This window comes from Limulus polyphemus, unplaced genomic scaffold (assembly GCF_000517525.1).
Source record: "Limulus polyphemus unplaced genomic scaffold, Limulus_polyphemus-2.1.2 Scaffold1252, whole genome shotgun sequence".
Classification (NCBI taxonomy): domain Eukaryota; kingdom Metazoa; phylum Arthropoda; class Merostomata; order Xiphosura; family Limulidae; genus Limulus; species Limulus polyphemus.
In genome coordinates, this window is record NW_013666862.1 from 244232 (window position 1) to 268953 (window position 24722).

Consider the following 24722-nt stretch of genomic DNA (forward strand, 5'->3'; position numbering starts at 1 on the left):
ACTATAATAGTAATAAGTCAAAACCGTTTAACTACTAATGATACTGCTTAAATTATCACTAGTTAAATAGTATATATATAGAATAGCAAAACCTTTACACTAATGATACTGCTTAAATTATCATTTAATATATATATAGAATAGCAAAACCTTTACACTAATGATACTGCTTAAATTATCATTTAATATATATATAGAATAGCAAAACCTTTACACTAATGATACTGCTTAAATTATCATTTAATATATATATAGAATAGCACAACCTTTACATTAATGATACTGCTAGTCTGGATTACTTAAGTAATCTGTAACACTAATCATTCGGTTCTATATACGGTATATATAAAAAACGGCTGGAGTAGTATTTACAAATAAGGTAAGTGTGTCCGTTTATTTTCAGATTGAGCTGAATCAATGTAACTGTGACAGTGTTTACGTATCTGACGAACACTACTCTAGAAATCACAGCTTGTTAGTTAGACTACACAAATCAATATATGGAATATTTACGATTTTAATACGACTCACATGGGAACGTTACAGGCCCATTTACACTGTATGCATTTAATGTAATATTATATAGGTAATAACTGATAATGGAGCCAGTGGTTAGTCAGTAGTTATGGATGTTTTGAAATACTACCTCTATGGTTTGGAGACAGGGCACACATTTCAAAACCTGCTTTGCCAGCTCCTGAACACATGGAATGGAAGTATACTGATGGGAAATGTGTTTAAATACTGACATCTCTCGATCCACATATGGAAATGATTAGATGCTAGTATAAAACGGGGGTGTAGAAACCTTCGCTACAAATGTCAAACGCAGAAATGAGCCGTGATCCATCACTCTTAACACTACCGCTCATGTAATTCACATTTCGATTAGATATCCTGACAATGTCCAATTACATGTTTAACTATGTACAACATATTTACAATCGAAGTAAATATATACAGCGTTGTAGTAAACATAATGTTATACATTATTTAGTAAAAGTCATTTATTATATGTGTGTGTGTGTTGTTAAATGGTACTAGTTTCCTTCATTCTCCTACGTACAAGATGATTGATATTCTAATATCACAACTGTGGAATCTCGCTGTATATAGCACTCGTCTTACATTTCTAGTTTATCTTAATATTGCTACTAATGAAGTCTGTCTACGCAAAAAAAGGTAAAGCTGGAATATAAATAGGTGTAATTAGTAGCAAGGAAGGCATTTGGGTCCTTGTTCTTTTCCATTTTATGGCCCAAATTGACCAAATAAAGTTTGTTATCAACTTTTATCCCGAAATGTCCTAAGATGTCTGCTATTTTTTTTTGGAACAATTCATTAATAAAACTTTCATATTCTGTGAAACTCGCCTGATCTGTGCTGTACGCCGCTTTCTGTCGAATCATTAATCCGTTTACACGAGCATCTTGTTCATGAACATTAGTAAACCAAAGTTTTAATGATGATTTGACCTGGTCATCTTTTCCACTGTGCTTTCTCTTACAGTTTAGGTTTTCATTCTGTTTTGCTCCCGTCTCAATGTCGGCTCGATTTTTTTAAATTTTTCACAAAAGAGGATGGGAACTTATTAATTGCACTGCTGCATTACGTTGCCCCATTTTTGGTAACTTATCATAGCGTTCTAAAATGGTAACTTTTTCTTTAAGGGTTAGATCTTTACGTTTCTTATGCCTTTCTTCCATTATTAAAGAGGGTTAACAAAATTTGAAGTTTGTGGGTGCACCGTCTTTCGCGAAGGAACGAAAACAACTGTACTGTAATTATAGAAAGGAAACGCAAAAGCGTAGGGGATCTGAGTGACAACTTAGCTACGCCCTATTTTATGGTGAAACTTCCTCAAGTCGCTTGCTCTTGAGATGGTTATGCTGATTAAATGTGATAACAAAAAACGAAGCGCTGATTACAATAAACGATGTTTTTCCTGTGTATTTTTATACGTTTGGTCAGGATTTAGTAATTCTGATAATATTATACTAATGATAACATTATCCGTAATCACAATAAGCGGCATTCAGTGTATCTAATTCTTTCTGAAAAACATCATTGAAGAAGGTGTGACGAATTTATTATTATATATTTATTTTAATATCAACGTTTGTTTAGATTAAATTTATATTTAGAAACACACATAGCTTATACTGTTAAATATGTATTGCGAAACTCCCACCTATTCTCAAAAGTTGTAGAAGATTCTCGAGAGTAATAATCAACAATATGTGTGTGTGTTCGTAAATGCATGTGTTAGCGTCAGTATTGTTAGGTAATACTGAAATTTCGAGAAAGCCTCCATACGCTTATAAATATAACCAACGAGACGCGCCAAAAAAGTAATATCTATTATTAGTTTGCTATAGTCAATGCGCTATAAACTTCGGAAGCTATAACTGTGATTAACGCTCATCAATCGGAAAACTTCAGATATTTGACCTGGAGCATTTACAAAGTTCGAACATTACAAATCATTTAACTTCAGTGGATTCTCATCGGCCATTAGTATTTTTACGAAAACATTATATAACTTCATCGTGGAAAATCGGCGAGTGTGGCTGGTGAATAACGAAGGACAAAGCTAGCTAGCTCTCCGTTAAGCAAATCGTACCTACATCAACTCGTAATTAACTCGCTTATCGTGAACACTCGATAAGATATCAAGGAAGTTCCAGACTAGAAAGAAGACTTTATATTGCTTGTAAGTTTGTAAAACTTTTGTACATAAATCATTGTGTATAATCAGTTTTTACTTAACTGCTAAATCCAAAATACAATTTAACTACTAAATCTGAAGTATCATTTAACTCAATTGCAGACCATTCGAAATTTTAATACGTAACAAAGGAAACACCACTGAAAAACCTACAGAGAGCAAATAAAATCAAACGTTAAATAAGCCAACTTTTTGTTATCTTCTTGGTGCACCCCCTCACCAGCAGTGGCTCAGCCGTAAATCTAAGGACTTTTTACTCTAAAATTCATGTCTCGATACACGCAGTAGGCAGACCACAAATAGCCTATTATGTAGCTTTGTGCTTAACAACAAAACAAACAAACGTCTTCGTGCATTGAACTGGAAATTATTTCAGCAAACTTTTCTGTTCTTCAGAAAACTTACACGTCAGCAAAGATCTGAACTTATTCGGTCAAACTAAATACAAGGTACTCTTGGTTGGTTGTGTGAAGTTAAGCAGAAAGCTATCTGTGCTCTGCCCACCAGAAATATCGAAACCCGGTTTCTAGCGTTGTAAGTCCGCAGACATACCGCTGTACCACTGGGGGCTGATACTCTTGAAACCATAATAAAGAGAGCTTATCATAAGCCTGTCTTATGGACTCAATAATTAAAGTTCTTATGATCAGAAAGGTGATATAACAGAATTAGTTATTAAATATTTTCCAACTTCCAAATGAATTAAAAATAATTTGAGTTGAGTTGCTAATATAATAGTTCTATTATCTTTAAACATAAACAGCAATTATTTAACGCAGTATTACAAAAAATACTTTCTGTTTGCAGTTAACTGTTCTCAAAAAAGTGTGATGTGTGAAACCTTGTAGTTATGATCAGACTCTTGCGTTTGTGAAATATCCTTGTTTTTTTTATTTTACGCAATTCTACACGAGGGCTATTTAATCTAGCAGTGATAGACTAGAGGGAAAGCAGCTAGTAAACACCATCAACTCTTGGGTTATTCTTTTACCAACGAATAGTGGGATTGATCTTAACTTTATAACGCCCCTACGAATGAAAGGACGAACATATTCGGTGTGACAGGGATCCGAACTCGCAACCCGCATATTGCGAGTCGAGCGCCCTAACCATCAATCTATACCAGCCTCAAATTTTCTAGTTAATGCCCATTCCTATGTAAGAGGTCTAAGAAACCTTAACACGAGACATGTTACCACGGGCAGATCAATTGAACTCCAAGATATGATTTAATCTATGAATTATGCGTAGCAGTGAATGTGTCACCTATGATGCGTATAAATTGTATTGTTACGACAGCGGAAGTCGTGTGACGCTGGGAGCATGCGCGCTGGGGTTTCTAGAATTATCGGGGAACCTCGCGAATGTCCGAGTGTTTACTAGACGCCCTCGTTTTAGTATATAAGCCTGGTGAGAAAAACCAGCGCAATTGCAAAGATAGATAGAGTGAAGAGATAGATAATTGAGTCAAAGGAATAGTAGGCACCGTAAGTAAAGTGTGTAAATCACTGTGATTTATAGCGTGTGTTATAGAGGTTGTTAAGTTTAAAGTAACTGCTGAAATTCTGTGTATTACAAAGTTGTATCGAGAAATAATAAATTAGTTTTAATTAAGAAAGGACTTAACTTAAGAAGTTAACAAACAAGCAGATACGTAGCAGTATTATGTATGTATGATTATCTAGCCTGAAATGAAATAATCTCTCATAAATAAATTAAGCTACGTTAAGATACATGCTCTCCCGTGGCCCAACGTTAAGATTCAGGGCTTATGATGCTAAAATTCAGGGTTCGAACCCTGTAGTGAGAAAAGCAGCGATAGTTCATTATGTAGTTTTGCGCTTAAACAAAAAACGTATTTAAGAATAAGAAACTGATAATTCATTCACGTGTGTTTATATATATAAGCTATGTTGCTAATGTTACACTTACTTAAATGAATTCTGTTCGTATTTTGTGCTGCAGCTTGTCTAGTTTTATACGTTGCTACTAGGCGGCTATTTTCAGGTGACTGATACTGTTCGATTCTCTGATGGTTGTTTGTCATTTCTTCTATTGGTTTAAACACCCCTGTCTGTTTCGTGCGTATACCACAGTGTTTAAAAGCTCCTTGAGTAACACCTGTTGTCTTCCGTATACCACTCTTTTTGGCAGGAACACCTTTACCCACGATCTTTGTTGTTGTTAAATTATGGCAGTGATTATTTTCTGATTGATCCTTTTTTGTTTCATCACTTGTCGAATGCATGACGTTTAGGGCTGAACCGCTAAAAGAATGAGAAAAAAAAAGCTTCTAGCATAGATGTCACTAAGGTTAGTTCATAAAATACGTATAAAAAACAAAAAAGTTTAATAAGTTGTTTCGAATTTTAACTATTTCGTGTGTAGCACAAAAGCGATGTAACATTATTACAGTGAACTATTTAACTGAATTTTCAATCGGTGTAAGGATACAATATGAAACGACTTCTTAGAACCTTGTCTCATCTACTGCAAGATCTAATCGTAAACAATATATTACATCTCTTTTTTTCCCTCAAAACTGATTTATTAAACATTCATCTAAAAATGAATTATAACAAGAAGTATAGTGATATACAATAGAAGGCCGAAGTGGATTATAATAGTGTTTCTGTCAGAGACAACCTCAAACAACTAAACTATTTCTTGTTTTATAAGTCTATGAAATTAAGTTGTGAGATCGTAATACGGTGACATTTATTGTTTAAATCATCTGTAAACGCGTAATTTAACTTTCAAAGTAGGAAGAAATAAACCAGTTGTATAAAAAATTAATTAAGAGATATAGCTTTCAAAATAAACTTACCTGGATGACAGTGTATATTTGGTTGGTAATGATACTTTTGGCGAACTTTCTGGGTTTACGATTTGAAAGCTGGGTGGAGATTTGGAAGGAAGGGGTGGATTCACAAGAATGGTCTCGGAACCAGTGCCGCTAGTATCAAAGTCAAGAGTTTGTGTTATTTCTTTTGTCCTCCGAAGATGTATAGGTATAAAATTGCGACACTCGTGTTCCTTTCTCGCTTCTCCAACGTCACTCCACTCGAAGGTTTCCATATCTGCTGTTATTTTTGACATTCCACGACCGGTATCGTACTTTTGCGCTGCTGTGGATCCGTCTGGCCATATAACACCACCTATGCTATTATCAGAGTCAATACTGGTATCGAGATTACTTCCTGCACTAGTTGTTCTACTCTTCCCCGAAGCTGGACTTTTAAGGCTTTGAGCACCACTACCAAGGGTGCCTAATCCAGATTCAGAAGATGACTTGTACTGGTCACTTGGTGTTTGTGCGTCGTCTCGTACAATATGTCTATCCGTTGGCCTCAGATTTTTACGTCCTGGTGCTTTCACGTACTTCGTGCAGGAATCGTTCTCTGTCACATGACTTGTGCAACTTGTTGCTCTGGGCTCAGTGTTAAATATAGTTAAAGAACCACTTTTAGCATGCTTGTTGTTGTCTTGCAAGTCCTTTAAGTTTAAATAGTGATACGGTGTATCAGCAGGTGAGGACGACTTCGTTCGTAATTCTAACCACTCTCTTCTTGGAAGTTCATTATTAGAAATAGCATATTGTTTCACAATTCTAGAATTACAAGGAAGGTGTTCGAAAACACCTTTAGTTGACGGTTCACGTGTTGCTGTAATGTTGTCTATACTCAAAGAAACACAGTTTTTTTCTTGACTAGGTTTACCTATAGTCTCCTTCGTGGTGACCTTTTCATACTCGAATGAAGACTTTAAATTGTGGCCCATATTGATGTAAGTATGCTAAAACACAGCAAATAAAATCAAGAATAAGCCTAAGGAAAATATTTTTTCCTCAGAAACTTGACTTCATACAAAAAGTTGGATTGTATTTTTTAAATGACCCATAAAAGAATATTTCAAAAACTTAGAATACGTTATTATTTAACAACGTATTTATTGAAACAAATGAAACGTAAACAAAATATTTTACTACCATATTTCATACACACAGGAAGGAGAGACATTCAAATAGATTATGATTTTCATTCTGTAAAATGTGAGGAACGTATTGTGACTGAGGTGGTGTATATAACCTTCCATTCAATATCAAATAGATTATGATTTTCATTCTGTAAAGTGTGAGGAACGTATTGTGACTGAGATGGTGTATATAATCTTCCATTCAATATCAAATAGATTATGATTTTCATTCTGTAAAATGTGAGGAACGTATTGTGACTGAGGTGGTGTATATAACCTTCCATTCAATATCAAATAGATTATGATTTTCATTCTGTAAAATGTGAGGAACGTATTGTGACTGAGGTGGTGTATATAACCTTCCATTCAATATCAAATAGATTATGATTTTCATTCTGTAAAATGTGAGGAACGTATTGTGACTGAGATGGTGTATATAACCTTCCATTCAGTATTTCATGTAATACCACAACGTTAAACAGATAAGAAAAACTTGTAGAGATATTCTTGAAAAAGAAGTGAAAACGAGCAGTACACATGGAAAATGACAACAAACTAGCATCTACATGGTCACCATGTGTAGTGGAAAACCTGTTAAGTTTCGAATGACAACGAACTAGCATCTACATGGTCACCATATGTAGTGGACAACCTGTTAAATTTCGAATGACAACGAACTAGCATCTACATGGTCACCATGTGTAGTGGAAAGCCTGTTAAGTTTCGAATGACAACGAACTAGCATCTACATGGTCACCATGTGTAGTGGACAACCTGTTAAATTTCGAATGACAACGAACTAGCATCTACATGGTCACCATGTGTAGTAGATAGCCTGATAAGTTTCGAACCTTTAAAATCATGATTCAGTATCTGTAGGGTATGCTTAAAATTTTGCAGAGTTGTTTGTCTATCGTGAGACTCCTATTAATCAAAACCGTTAATTATCAGTAACAATAGATTCTACATTTTGATCAGTTTGTCCTTCTGGAGCTTGACGTGGTCTAGTCGTCAGCGTGGTTAGACTGTGAATTCAAAAATTCGTTCTTCGCGGTCCGTTGTCGCAAAAACGCGCTCTGCACTTTGGGGCTGTGGGTACACTATGAGAGTGACGGTCAAACCCCATGATTCACTCAGACAAGAGTAGCTCAAGAGTAAACCTCTGTCGAGTCTTTAATTTTTAAAGTTGTAGAAGGTGATGCAAAGATAGCCCTTTATGGAGCTTTGAGCAAAAACTCTGAAAGGAGCATCTTTTAGAAGTGTTGACGACGCCCAATGAAATAAACAAAGGATTCTCGTGTGCCATGCAATCATGAGCTAAACCTCTTTAAATAACTTAGTACACAAACACATCTTTATTCATGCATACTTTACAAAGACCTGTTCTAAAATGTTTACTTTGTTACAAGGTCTAGACGAACGGAATGTTCTCAGCCTTGAACTACGTCATTCTTGTCTTTATGTTTCACTTATGACCAAAAGGTGTGTCTATTTCTATATGCAGCAAGCTTGCACGATAAGTCGTTGTGTAAGTCTTATCTGAAGTCAGGAGTGCTTGACACTCTAAATATCGATGCCCGAGGTATCCCATACATTACGAACTTTTAAAAATTCAGGAAACAACTAAAAGTGGGATAGACAAAATATAAAATCAAACATCGTTTCGCCACTGTTAACGTGGCACCATCACGAACGTTGCACAACCAAACACGACAGTTAAGTACACGTCACGAACAGAACCTCGACTTTACTCTTAGTATAAACCTATTCCTTGTGTTTTATTTATTATATGTTTGTATTCCTTTATCAAAATAGCTTCTTTTATTTTACTTTTATTAAAACTAGGTTTTCGACAAATAATTTTCATAGTTTTATTTTTACTAATAAGTTCTGTATCTTTAAAATGTTAGTAGACATGTCCATGTTCTGCTGTTTTAGTACTTAAATTTCTACCAGTCTCCCCTATAATGATATTGTTACGGTCCGTACATTCTACAATGTAAACTACTTCTATCTCAGCCGTAGTTGGTTTAATTCTATTTTCAAGATTGTATACAACTTGTTTTTCCTGGTAAAACAATGCCTACTATTATAAATTTATAAATCCTTTCTATTCCTTTACACAGTCTTTTTATCATATTTGATAAGCCAGGTATATAAGGAATTACTTAAGAAACCAAATGTCTGAATACATTTTCTTTTTTCTGGCAACCTATTACGCTTGACATTGATTTTCTATTAAACTACTGGGACGAGTTGGGCAGTGTGGGTAATGTGGAATTATGGAAAGTGCTTAATAAACTTCCAAGCAAAGTTAATTTTATGCCCAGATTTTGATAATTTTAATCGAGTAAGGTTGATTCTAGAATTTGTCAGGATTTCTTCATTATATTGTGTCGTTTTATTGTTGAAGATTCAGAGAGCCAATTGATAAATATAATGAATGGTCTGTCCAGTAAACTGCTTGTATGCTATCGTATCTGCGTTAAGAATAAGTGTTTTCGTTGTAAGTGAAACCTTCTTTGTGTATTTTTATTTTTAATCGAGCATAATTTATTACATACTTTGCATTAAAATTCCCCAAACCTCCTTTCGTTGTTGCCATCACTGTGGGTTTTAAATACATACAAGAATAGCAATCTATGTTGTTAATTCACTATCGTAATGTAGGAATTTACAGAGCTTAAGCTGGACATGCTTTGCTGTTCGTACTTTCACGATCTTATAAATTTGTAATTTATTTTGAAGTGGGAAGGCCTTATTCACTGAGAAGAACGACTTATAGTGGAGATAAGTGAGAACATGGCACAATCTGAATGTTGGTCTTTTATCTGCTCATACTTCCATTCTGGCCTTGAGACTAAGAAGTTGGGCCACAACCCAGAACCTGAGTAGCTGTCGTTTGGGTTAACTGTGTTGCCATGATGATGATCAAAGCCTGGACAAATACTATCACTGTTGGAGTCATTAGTAATCAGATGACAGCTTAAAATTTCATTGGAAGATAAGATGCAATAGAAAAAGCTTTTTGCTCTACAATCAGATAGAATGACAAGAATCTCACCAGAAGATCGAGGAACTATGGAGAAGTATTTTCCACACCTTCCAGAGGTCGTCTGGATGTTTGTCGTCAAGTAGACCATCCAGATAAAGTGTCATGCTGTCGATTTTATGCATGCCGAGGCCTTAATACAACAACACGAGATACTTCTTTTGTGAAAAATGGTACGTTAGCTGCTAGTCAGCAAAGAAGTCTTATACTGGCCTTTGCATTCACTACCACCATTCAATGGTGACAATATAAAGCAGATAAGTTTTCTAAACTTGGGAGACACGGCATTTTCAAAACATTTACGGCATTTAAGTGTGTAAAGTCAAAACCAAGGAGTGAAATACCATGTACTGAGTCTGGATGGTACAGCACTTGATTATGTAGGGTAGATGAACTTGGTGAATTTGATACAGCCTAGCTGAGTTGTGTCAATAGTTGAACCATATGGGGAACTGGGCTACTCACAGGGCTGAAATCAAGGAGACCACTAGAACTTTGTTTCGTATATTACCTGAGACACCTAAATGAAAATGCTGATCCTAGTATGGCATTGGCAGATTGTTAGAAGATCCATATAGACAAGTCTGTTAAGGGACTTCCAAGTAAGCCCATGGAGTACCACAAGCATAGTTTTTACTTTGCAAGAAGTTGTTTCAGTGTAGAATTATTTGAGGCAGTCACAAAGAAAATGTTGCCAAAAATAAAGCCACAGCTGTTTCTGCAGTAGTTCAGCCTCCTTATGAACATACTTCAAACATGGCAACATCTCCTGAAGTTCAAAACACTTGAGTCATTACTCCACTTCATTACTGCAGTCCCATTATTTACCCATAGGTAGTTAGATGCACCCAGGATCTGTTACCATGTCAACACCAGCTGCCTATGAATCTAATTCTTTCCTCTTGTCAGTAATAAATGCATATGTGTCTGCTTCTCTAAGGAGCAAGTACACTAGATAAGTCATTAAGCATTTTTTCACAATATCTGGCATGTGGGACATATGTAGAGTAAGACAAATAACAAATATGGTTTCTATTTCTTGGGTAATGAGAAACCCTCTGATGTGGATAACACGCCATTCTGTAGAGTACTGGCATAGCATGAACTTGGATACAGTTTAAAAAAAAATTAATACAGATTTGCCAAGGTGATCATTGTGTGCAGTCATCTCACACAGTTGAGTCTCAAGTAGCTGTTGTACAAATTTTACAAACAGGAAGAAACTGACCATCTGTTGAGGAGAATTAGTTAGCCATATACTCATTTTATTTATTAATAAGATATTTTTTCAAAGATCTGTGTCTAGTCTATTTATGTTGGTTGAGTTTGACTTTTTCATGTTCTGCATGGATTTCATAAGGACTTCCAGTTATTCTGATAATTACGTTACCTACTAACCAGCAGTATCTTGGAATACCAAAAAAAGAACAAATATTTGAGCTGGATGACTGTGTATAGCCATATTAGGTTCAAGCAGCTCCTTCTATCAAATGAACAGCTGCATCAGTCACTGGAGGCAAGTACATGGAGCATGTGAAAGAGTGAAAGGCAATGGACTTCTCATGCACTGGTTGCCCCAGAAAGTAGAGTTTGGAGAGATTGATGATGTAGAAAACAATGAGAAAATTTAGTACATGATGTTTTGTTACATATGTAGCAATAACTGCATTTTGTGGTATGTATGAATTTGTTAGTTTATGTATGCATGAATAAACACAGAGCACAATTTCAAGGAATAATAAGCTTTGGTAAGAATATTGAGATGTATGTATTAGGTCAAAATAATATGATTTAGCTTAAATCCCATGAAAGGGTAAAATGGTTTCATTGATAGCAATAAGTAATGTGTTCAGTTGTTTTTTTAGATCTCGTGAAAGGGTAAAATGGTTTCATTGATAGTAAAAAGTAATGTGTTCAGTTGTTTTTTTAGACCTCGTGAAAGGATAAAATGGTTTCATTGATAGTAATATGTAATGTGTTCAGTTGTTTTTTACAACTGAAATATTTGAAGGTGTGTGGCTCTTCTCTGCATAAAATAGTCATTGTTGGCTTACATCATATAAAGGAGAAAATACATAACCATCGTTGTTGGTTTACGTCATATAAAGGAGAAAATATAGCATAACCATCGTTGTTATCTTATGTCATTGAAGGAGAAAATATAGCATAACCATCGTTGTTGGTTTACGTCATATAAAGGAGAAAAGGTAGCCTAACCATCGTTTTTGGCTTACGTCATATGAAGGAGAAAGTATAGCATAACAATCGTTGTTGGCTTACGTCATATAAAGGAGAAAAGGTAGCATAACCATCGTTTTTGGCTTACGTCATATGAAGGAGAAAGTATAGCATAACAATCGTTGTTGGCTTACATCATATAAAGGAGAAAATATAGCATAACCATTGTTGTTGGTTTACGTCATATAAAGGAGAAAAGGTAGCATAACCATTGTTGTTGGCTTACATCATATAAAGGAGAAATATAGCATAACCATTGTTGTTGGCTTACGTCATATAAAGGAGAAAAGATAGCATTACCATTGTTATTGGCTTACGTCATATGAAGGAGAAAAGATAGCACAACCATCGTTGTTGGCTTACATCATATAAAGGAGGAAATATAGCATAACTATTGTTGTTGGCTTACATCATATAAAGGAGAAAATAAAAATAACCATTGTTGTTGTTTGGCTTACTTAATATAAAGGAGAAAAGATAGCTTATACTTTGTTGTTGGCTTACATCATATAAAGGAGAAAATATAGCATAACCATTGTTGTTGATTCTAGTGAAGGGTGTGTGAAATTGAAATTTTTGATGACTCGTGACTCAAATATGAATACAGTGTAACTGTATATACCGGTTGATTTTAGACCACTGAAAGAATGATGGATCTAAAAACACACCTCTTGTGTGGGCTGCATCTGTGTAGCTTGATGAAGTAAACTAAACATGGCATTACAAATGTATTATTACCTCCGTCACCCGAAGGTGACAGAGGTTATGTTTTCACCCCTGTGTGTGTGTGTTTGATTTCTTGAAAATGGCTAAATGGATTTGGACGAAAGTTCGTATACATTTGGACTATGACCCAACTTAGAAGTGATTAGTTTAATATAAGTTTAAAGGTTAAGTTCACAACAAGGTCACGAAAAAAAAAACCTCTCTGTAAACATGGTGACCGATTTTTCACACTCTTTTTTCTCTATAACTCAGTCAAAAATTAATGATCCGTGTCCGTTGATAACGACGGACATACGTACAGCTGTAACATCTTTATTTGTTCTGTCTAACTCATCAACTATCAACTTCATTTTCCAAGAATACTCCTATAACACTTCTGGAGTTACTTGCATTGATAAAATCACAGTACCATTATGCTAGAAGCACACTGCCAGCCAAAGAATGGAGGAGGTCTGAGCTCTTATCCGAAAGCAATGGATCACAATTAGGGCAGATACCAGCTAACAAAGCTCAAAATGTTCAGGAAGTTAATACACATACAAACAACACAGCTCAAAATGTTCAGGAAGTTAATGCACATTAAACCAACAGCTCAAAATGTTCAGGAGTTAATACACATAAAACTAACATAGCTCAAAGTGTTCAGGAAGTTAATACATATAAAACCAACATAGCTCAAAATGTTTAGGAAGTTAATACACATAAAACCAACATAGCTCAAAATGCTCAGTAAGTTAATACACATAAAACCAACACAGCTCAAAATGTACAGGAAGTTAATACACATTAAACCAACAGCTCAAAATGTTCAGGAAGTTAATACACAGAAAACCAACATAGCTCAAACTGTTCAGAAAGTTAATACACATTAAACCAACATAGCTCAAAATGTACAAGAAGTGAATACGCATAAAACCAACGTAGCCCAAAATGTTCAGGAAGTTAATGCACATAAAACCAACATTGCTCAAAATGTACAGGAAATGAATACACATAAAACCAAGAACGATGTCTTTGTTGTAAAACTAAGGAATTGCTCTACCTATACGTTGTTTTGTACAAGTGACTTGGGGTCTAGGTCTAAACTTAAGGTTACAATTCTAATGCGGTTAGTTGGGCCACGGTATATATTCGATTCAAGTTATATTTATGGTTACTTATGGGTGAGGACAGCCTAATAATAGACAGAGGTAAGTAAGCTTATGATAAGCGGATATCATAAAATAAATTTCTCTGTAAGATAATAATATATCCTTATTTATATAAATTTTCAACATCTTAATACAGGATTTCATGCTTAGCTACAAGTTCCAGTTGAGTAGGACACGCCCAGTCTTGAACTAAATTAATATTGTTTTTCGGCTGCTACACACTATCCATAGGATTAGTCCTAGGTGTTTCTGTGTAACTGGTTTACTTTTAGCAACTGTCTAGTGTGCTGATTATACATGTATATAAAAATGGTAGAATCCTGGTTTCCCAGAGCTATTTAGGCCGGCTGTGACGCAAAAAATACAGCAGTGGTCGGAACACTATTCATATAGGGCGTAAACACCATAAAAATGGTTGTTGTATCAAATGGCTTATATAAATAGTGTTCCGACACTGCTATGTTTGTTATATCCCAGGCGGCCTGAAGAGCTCTGTGGATTGAGAGAAACGCGTTGTTGGCAATAGATATGATGAATATAGTGTGGTTGGAATACTATTATTATGTATTCTTCTATTATTTATTTATTTTTGAAAATCCTTAAGGAACTAGTTCTATTAAGAATTTGTCTCTGAAAGTCTGTGCAGATATAAAAACTCAAAGTTAACCGCCTTTCCTTACTGTATACGCGTACATTAATTACAAAGCAACGAGGTTAACATGATATTTTGAAAACGTGTGTTATAACAGTATCTTGACAAGAGAGAAATATGAGTAAATTGTCTTACATTTGTCATAACACAATTTCCCCAGTATTCTCTCTTTTCTCTTCCAAATAATCTACCACAAGCATCTCGAAGATCTTCAGTATTCTGCTGTTCTGAAACGCCTTCATTTTTGTTGTTTGCGACGCTGTTGTAGAAGATAAAATTAATTATCCAAAACAAATGAATGATTATATAAAAACAAATCGGTCTACAACAAAGAATTATAACAATACGTTTTACAGCTATTTTCTTTAGACATGCAGTGCATAGTTTAAAACCTTTACACTTGTTGTAAAGTACAAACTTTTCTGTTGGAAATAGTTCTAGCTTTAGAACTAATTCGTATATTTTTATTCAAATGTTACAAAACGCTGCTTTATAACGTGCGATACATGTAATAGTTTGTATTAATGTGACTTGACATTTGTCACATACATGTATGTATGTATCTAGATGTCACTACTGATACAGTAAGTACTGTTAAGGTGTAACATAATGTGCTAAGTTATGATTTTCAAACTTTGTTAGAGATATTAAAACGCACGAAGTAATCATAGTAAAAACAAAAGCCAGAATAGAAAATGAATTGTAACTTTCAAAGCGGTCAAGTTCATTTGTGTTCGATTCATTTAAATAGCTTGAAAGAGTTGCAAAATGTAATGAACATTTAGGCTTAATGTTTAAGATATAATGGAGAAAGAGAGACAGGCAACTAATTAAGCAAAACACAATTCATAGACTTCGCAAACATCATTATAAAATATATTGCCAAAGAATGTGGTGTTGAAATGTAAAACAATACACACCTTTCTGATTTTACTATAATAGGTATACTTCTAATATGGTCTTCCGAAATTGGTTGATTAGGGTCCTCTTTATTAAAGGAAATCTCTCTTGACGCCTGACGAGAATACATCATTGATACCTCCTTTAGTTGACCATTAGCAGAGGCAGAAAGTAAGGTATCTGACTGTACAGAATATTACAAAAAGAAACAATTAGCTATTGAAAAAAAAACTTTAAAAGAAACGAAAATACTATTATATATTTAAAAATGATAGAAATCAAGTATTAAAACTAATAATATTTTTTATTCTTATATAACTAGTTCTCAACGAGTAACTATCAATATAATGTTCAGAATAATGTCATCACACCTTTATTAAAAACAATAATTTGTAAAATTAATAAAGTTAACATTTTTCCCAAATATTGCGCGGACAAGGACAAATTAAAGTTATCTAGCCCTCTATCTGTCCCCCCGGTAAAACAGCGGTACGTTTACAGACTTACAACGCTAGAATCCAGAGTTCGATTCCTCGCGGTGGACACAGCAGAAAGCCCAAAGTGGCCTTGCTCCTAAACTAACAAACGAACCTAAAGTCTCTATGTAAAGACATATTTGTCGTTTTAACGAAGAATTTTGAATCATCTTTCACTTCCTTTCTTTGCTAGTCATTAAAGTTAAAAGTAAGATTTCATAACAGTTATCAACTTCAATTATTACAGTATAAAACTGTAACGTCTTGGTTTCGATTACTGTCAAATTATAACTCCTATGATTCTAATCATTGGGGCCCGGCATGGCCAGGTGGATAAGGCGCTCGACTCGCAATCTGATGGTCGCGGGTTCGAATCCCCATCCCACCGAACATGCTCGCCCTTTCAGCCGTGGGGGCGTTATAATGTGACGGTCAATCGTTGGTAAAAGAGTCGCCCAAGAGTTGGCGGTGGGTGGTGATGACTAGCTGCCTTCCCTCTAGTCTTACACTGCTAAATTAAGGACGGCTAGCGCAGATAGCCCTCGTGTAGCTTTGCGCGAAATTCAAAAACAAACTAATCATTGGTCTTTTGAGTTCAAATATTATTTCACAAATCATATTAGTGCCAAACTGTAACGTTTCTCAACTACAAACGTTTTGACTACAAGTGACTAAGTGCTAAATCGCCGTTTCTGCAAATCAGGTCATTGATATCTTATCAAATTCTATCCGCAGTGACTCTATGTTAAATTCAACATCTCATTTTTGATTGAGTAAAAAAAAAATCACATCAATGGCAGTTAAGTCCAGTAGAGTACTCATAAAATAACAACAAACAAACAAAAAACAGCATACGCAGGTAATGTGTAATATTACCAGTAATGAATGAATTCATTGTTTGACGTTCTAAGCTACCGCCTTTCATTAACTCATAATTTCCCAAAAAATGAGGCCAAAGGCCACCTGTTTTAACCACTCCCACTACTGTATAGTAGTGTGTTGTCTGTAATTCAGTCAATAGACACTAAAATGACATCACATAAGGGACGCTTAACGTTGCAATCTCTAACTGTTGTGACGTCAGTAAAACTAGCACATGCCATGAATCACGAGAAGAATTATGCACTCTGTAGGCTACAACACAGCATGTCATATGAACTTTAATAGCAAGAAATATAATTATTTTACTCTTAATTTTGGTTTTATTTACTCTTGAAACAGAACACTTTCGAGGACCTGCGGAAGTACATATAGTATACGTAACAAGTAAAGGTATTACTGTCAATAGTTCACTTTTCCTATTTCTGGCTGCTATTATAAATAAATAAATTGAGAGATATAACCTACGTTACGCATGAAAACACGGTTGATTAACTGAATAAGTACCATATTTATTTAAAAAAAAACTAATTGTTTTCTTTTACTGTACGTAATTGTTGGTGAAAAACAACAAACTAAAATGTTTTGGAAACGTTAATTAGCTATGTCGAAATCAGTAACAAATACATAAACAGGTTTTATGAGGTTAGTTGCAATGGTCTTGAATATGATGATACTTTTTACTGATACTTTAATGTGATGATCATTTTTACTAATACTTTAATGTGATGATCATTGTTACTGTTTTTACTTTAAAGTGGTGATAATTTTTACTGTTTTTACTTTTAAAAGGTGATCATTTTTACTGCTACTTTAATGTGATGATCATTTCTATCACTATTTTAAGGTGATGATAATTTTTACTACTACTTTAAAGTTATGATAATTTTTACTACTACTTTTATGTGATGATAATTTCTATCACTATTTTAAGGTGATGATAATTTTTACTACTATTTTAAAGTTATGATCATTTTTACAACTATTTTAATCTGATGATAATTTTTATTACTGCTTTTATGTGATGATCATTTTTACTAATACTTTTATGTGATGATCATTTTTACTAATACTTTAATGTGATGATTATTTTACAACTATTTTAATCTGGTGATCATTTTTACTACTACTTTTATGTGATGATCATTTTTACTAATGTTTTAATTTGATGGTCATTTTACTAATATTTTAATTTGATGGTCATTTTATTACTAATTTTGTGTGGTGATCATTTTTACTAATACGTTAATATGATGATCATTTTTACCACTATTTTAATGTGATGATAATTTTTATTACTACTTTAATGTGTTACTTATTCTATTATATACTAGAACATCGCACCACAGTGGACTTGTGTTAGACCACTCTTGATATTAATATCTGTTTGACATAAAAATAGTTTCTTGCTCTGATTTTGTTTTTCATCCGTTTAATCCGTACGGTTCCATTTATATTATCTAACCTTTTCTAAAGTTAGATTATTTTGAATTGCGGCATTGTATTGTAAAAAGCGAAGCTACATGTACACTGTTAAGCATTGTTGATTAAGTAAACACAAAAGAAGACTCGTGTGGTGAGTTTATTGAAATTAAATATCTTATATTAAGCCTAATGATGACCACAGTGGATGGTCGATACGCTCTTCTCTAATGAATAAAGTTTAAATTCACTGTCGTGTTGCCAAATTTATTTAAAAACTTCGAGTATCTTGTTAGCAATTTTACACCATTACTGTCTATTAGAACTTGGATTCATTTCCAGAGAAAGTGTTAGAGGATTTTTCACTATCAATGACTATTAGAACATTGAGGAACTCCAGTGGGCTCATTTTTTATTATCTGACAAAAGTTTGGACCTCACAAAAACCTTTTCAAAAAGAAACACAATTTTTGTGAATAAATAACAACGGATTTTCAGGAACTTGTTCAGTCATGACGTTTTATTATTGATAAAATAGCAGCACGAAGTAAATGATTACCAATTATTATTTATCGATAGTGTTAGTAAAATCACATACTAGATTTTGGTTATATTTGGGCTCTTCATCTCTGCCAGACACCCTTGATGTGTGTGTATCTTTGTCTGTTGGAACCGTACCTGGTCTAAAGGCAAAAGTTGGCACTGGAGGGCGCGGCGGTGCTTTGTATGGGGGTGGAGCTTTCGTCGGTTTCGGTGGTAAAGCAGGTTTCGTTTTGGTCATATTCGTTTCTGTAAGGTTAAAATATCAACTCTTTTTATATGAATTAGAAATTACGACACACGAGTCTTGTGATGTTTTTTTGTTTTTTCTTTCGGATAATTTACTGTCGAGTAACAGCTAAACAAGAAAATTCGTATATCAAATGTTTTTATGGCTTTCGGTTATATAATTTGATTGTTTAACGAAAATACAAGTTTATACGGGAATTCAAACAATACATTATATTCAAATTATCATCAAATATCTGTTGAAATTAAAACTACTTTGGTATTTTTATTAAATCACCTTCAAAAGTAACATATAGGTAGTTTTTCTTTCATTCACACAAACACATAATCAATGATAAACTAACAAGAAATATTGCGTCATGTAGCCAAAACAGCAATACACTGGTATTTCGGTAACCGTTTTCAATCAGAATAACCAGATTTATGGAAAACACATTTGAGATCTGTAGAAAGTATAGCGAAAACTGAAATTACTTCATTTTATTGAAAAGAAAAACTTTGGAAATATTTCTACCTACCGGAATTGTCATCAGTTGGAATTTCTAGACCACTATATAACTGTTTTTCTGCTTTAATTGTGCCCTCTAGCCTATCAGAAACAAATGACGTAGTCATTGTTTTGACCTTAAGCATGTCCATAGCCTGATTCCCTTCGGCTTTGGAACTCTCATTCCAATTAACATTCTGTGCTGCCTACGAAAGATTAAAATCATGGACTTTTTAGTTCCACGAAGCTAAATAGCATTAATTTACACAACAACCTGTTCAGACTTACTATGTTATATCTTAAACCTGTCTACTCTGTTAAAATTTATCGTTTGTAAAACGTCACCTTTTGGTCAATTTTCAATGTCATGTTAATGCACTTAGTGAACTCTAAAATTGTGTGATAAATCTTCAAGATATTTCTATAAAGCATTTTTTTAACCAACTGACTTTTAGTTTTCTCATAATTAATATTAAACCACCGAACAACTCTCAAACTTTCATACCAACCATAGCAAATAATAATAAATACAGTTTGCATATTTGCACAAAATAATTGATAATATATATTGATTTTCGTCTGAACACAAGAGGCCTAAAATATACATGTTACCAATATTTTCGCTTTATTATTATTATAATAGATCTTCAAGTAAAAAAGTATAGAAAGTTCATAAAATAAATGGTGAAATTATACCATCGTCTGGAGAAAATTCTAATTCTTAGGGAACAAATGAAATTTACTGACATTACAAATCATTTTTTTTACTGATGTATGAACTCAAAACCTTTAAAGAACTAGTGTTTTTCTTATAACGAATACATCACTGTATTCAAAACGTAAATCTTCGTATCGCTCACAAATGCATTGTTTGAGTCAAAGATATATTTTTTTCTTAAGAAAATGTTATCCAATGTATGAAAGGGTTGAAAATTGTAAGAAATCAGTTTTATAATGGGAGGAGAATTATTTGTTTAAAATAAGATGATATTTGTTTCGTTAATGTTTAATTTATGGGGTGTTTATTAATAAGCACATTTGATGTCCACTTAAGAAAAACCACCATCATTTTCTGTGAACAGATGGATTACGAAGTAATGTATGAAAGTAAAAACAAGATATTGATTTAACTAGTAAATTTCTATTACGAACTACGTAGATATGTATGCTGAAAGCAGAAATACTAGTTTTCTGTTATACGTCTAGTTTTTCTCAAGTCTGAAAGGCACTTGTAGAAATAATGATCTGTTATCCATAACTTAGAAAAACCATTGAATCTTTTACCAATCAGATGTTTTAGCAACTAATATATGTATCAATCCATGACACAAATAGAAATCATTGAACCACATAAATGTGTTACTACATTTATCAGATATTCAAATGTCATCACTGTTTAAGCACTAATTTCGCTGTATAGTGACAACTAATATACAAATATATGTATCAATCCATTACACAAATAGAAATCATTGAACCACATAAATGTGTTACTACATTTATCAGATATTCAAATGTCATCACTGTTTAAGCACTAATTTCGCCGTATAGTGACAACTAATATACAAATATATGTATCAATCCATGACACAAATAGAAATCATTGAACCACATAAATGTGTTACTACATTTATCAGATATTCAAATGTCATCACTGTTTAAGCACTAATTTCGCTGTATAGTGACAACTAATTAGGGGGGTTTTAATACTTGAAATAAACGACCTTATAACACCTTTTTATTGAATTAGACACTCAACGTTTCGATTTACAGCTTCTTCAAGAGCGTTCAATAAACCCAAACTGACAGTGTAAAGCTTCTGAAAAAGTCGTTTATTTCTAGTATTAATGCCTTCCATACACCAATATGCACTACAGAAATTCAATAATCAGGGGGTTTTCCTACTGTGCAGTTGACCAAAAATCGTGCACGTGTAAAAATGTTTGTGCAGTTAAAAATTCACCTATATAAGTAAGTTCAATTGGATAAATATTAAAAAAAAACTTATTTAAGACTATAAAATTTCATTCCAGAGTTGATACAAAAACGTATTTACTAGAATACTCTTCATTTTTGGGATCATTTATTACTAGGCCTGTATATATGAGATGCAATAAGACGTTATGTATTAAAAAATGAAGTTAAAATATAATTGTGTAGTTAAAATATAATTTTGCAGTTAAAATATAATTGTGCAGTTAAATATAATTGTGCAGTTAAAATATAATTGTGTAGTTAAAATATAATTGTGAGTTAAAATATAATTGTGTAGTTAAAATATAATTGTGCAGTTAAAATATAACGTCCATATAAGTACTTCGCAGGGTGTGAATGGATCTTGACCAAAACTGGGATATACAAAACATGCAGATATACAAACAAAACTGCGTGTTCACATTTTGTGTTTTGCAGTTTTTATGGACGTTTTTTTACAGTTACATATAAGGGAAGCAACTTTCCATGTCCTAAGATAACCTTTCATTAATCATGAATTAATCCAGGGAACGGATACACTAGCTAGTTTTATATGTTTTCATAATAGATACCGTCTTGCATAAAAATAAATAATTTTTGAATTTATGAACATTTCTCAGGAATGTATAAACTCTCCAACTATTAGCATGGTGTCTAAGAATTAAAAATTAACAAATTTTCCGAACGTAGCACAAAGTTTCAATACTATTTTCCTTTTAACTAATAGAAAACGAAAAACTATTGCAAAAAAGATATAAAAAAAAAGCTTTTTAAAATAAGATTATTAATTCTCAGCATTCATGGCGTTCTATAAGCCTAACGTTTTCACAGCTCATTAATCACGTTGCGAACTTTGTGTTGTTTCTCGAGTCGATAGTGAGCATTGTTACTTGTTGTCACTTATTGTTTTCATTTACTGACCGACATTAATATTGATGTAAGAAAACACTGTTTGTATGTTACAAGATTACTTATGAATATATTCCTTATAAATTCAGAGTGAAATTTTACCGTTAAAGACACCTTCTGACATGTGATTTTACCGTGACTTTTGTATGGTGTAAAATAAACACAAGGAGTAGAAAACGCATATATACACGTGAGTATGTTTAGTGGTAAATTTGTATTTCAACCTGATCCATTTCAGAACTTGGGGGGAAGTAAATTCTTCTTAAATTCAGTAAATGTAAATCATACATAAGTTAAAGAACGTTGAGGATTACAGGACATGACAGCTGCAAAATGAGGATTTTTAGCACATAGAAAAAGCCCAAATATATGTACTTATATCTTCACGCTATAAGCAAATGTTCATAGTAAGTATATAACTATAAAAGATGAAGGACTTGAGACAGGAAAACGTAAGAAATTAAACTTTATGTGTAGAAATAACGATAAATATCCCAGGATCCTTTGTAATTTTATTATAAGATTTTTATTCGAAGAACTTCGCGCAATATTTCAAAACTAAACCAAAACAACAATGACGGAAAATTTCCGACTAAGATATCAAAGAAAGAAATATAATTATGATTTAAAAACACGTGTAAAAATTACAAAATTTACAAACAGTTAAAGAAATACCTCTAAATTAGCTTGTGTTCCAAGCAAGTTAAAACCCATTTCTAAAGCAACAGGTATTTCAAACGATTTGAAAGAAATAAGGGCTTCAAACAATTTAAAGACACTTTTCAAACAACGAATCATCCAAGTAATCTTTAAGATTTCTTTAAAATGCATAGGGTCTAAATACATACTTAAAATGACGAGTTATGCAAAGAAATTAAATACTTTTAATTTACTTCATTTACTTTCTATACTTCAATAAAAGGTTTAATTCACTTGTCTATACTTCAACTAGAAATTACAGTCAAAATGATCGAAACTAAGAGATGCAGGACGTGTTAAACGTAAACCTATACAATGGGCTACACAGTGAAGTAGCTTAAGTTGTACAGTTTGTCAGATTCTGTCTTTTTTATCATTCCAATTGCAAGTGGCAGAATTAAATACGGATTCTCCAAAAAGTCTAGAGACACTTTTAAAATAACAGGTTCTTTACAAAGTCTATAGATACTTTTAGAATATTAGGTTCTTCAAAAAGTCTAAAGTCACCTTTAAAATAGCGGTTTTCCAAAAACAACGGCTTCTCCAAAACGTCTGTGGACACTTCTAGAATATTAGGTTCTTCAAAAAGCCTAAAAACACTTTTAAAGTAACGAGTTCTTTAAACGATCTAAAAGGGTCTTTTGAAATAAGGGATTCTCCAAAACGTCTGTGGACACTTCTAGAATATCGGGTTCTTAAAAAAGCCTAAAGACACTTTTAAAGTAACGAGTTCTTTAAACGATCTAAAAGGGTCTTTTGAAATAAGGGATTCTCCAAAGCATCTTAAAAATTACAACATCAATTTGTGTTTGTAAACAATTTAGAAACACATTCAACATATTATTCAAGATTTCAAAGGAACTTAAAAAATTCCTTCTAGGAAAATCCCGGAAATTAACATTTTCTATAATTCATATCGTTTTTTTTTCCTGTACATCGAAGACAGATAACAGTTGTTAACAGAGTCACAGTAAAAATATTCACCATATATACTGTGATTGTACATATCTGGCCTCGGAAGCCAAAAATAATGCGAGAGCCCTCTGCAGCTGGGAGTTGTCACTGTTTTCATGAAATGTCATGCAAGTCACAGTGTCCAGATTGAATGAACCAATAAACAGATATTCCATCCTTGAAATTCCTTCTGCACTTCAAGCAATGATTTTACTCCAACTTTGAAGGTTTCTTTTAATAAAACATAATAATATCTACCTACGACTTTCAGCCAGACAAAATATTCCAATAAGATTTTTAAAAAATGTTATATCTTTAAGTTAGTTTTGAAGAAGCGAATTATTTTAAACAAAACAGAGCTTTTCCTAAGGATTTTTTAACTACACAATTATATTTTAACTGCACAATTATATTTTAACTACACAGTACAACAGACAGTACTATTATATTTATATAGATAACATACAACAGACAATACTATTATATTTATATAGATGCATACAACAGACAGTACTATTATATTTATATAGATGCATACAACAGACAGTACTATTATATTTATATAGATACATACTACAGACAGTAGTATTATATTGATATAGATACATACAGCAGACAGTAGTATTATATTTATATAGATACATACAACAGACAGTAGTATTATATTTATATAGATAACATACAACAGACAGTACTATTATATTTGTATAG

General features: G+C 33.2%; 1 protein-coding gene across 1 annotated transcript in view; it reads right to left on the bottom strand.

Annotated features, from left to right (window-relative positions):
- The window catches only part of LOC111086612, an 88680-nt gene that overhangs the window by 17043 nt on the left and 46915 nt on the right, over positions 1 to 24722 (bottom strand). The window contains exons 3-6 of the mRNA XM_022390131.1: positions 15443 to 15606; positions 14658 to 14781; positions 5556 to 6523; positions 4661 to 4995 (exon numbers count right to left, since the gene is read on the bottom strand). Coding sequence (XP_022245839.1) covers positions 4661 to 4995; positions 5556 to 6523; positions 14658 to 14781; positions 15443 to 15606 — 1591 coding nt within the window. The remainder of the gene's footprint in view (positions 1 to 4660; positions 4996 to 5555; positions 6524 to 14657; positions 14782 to 15442; positions 15607 to 24722) is intronic.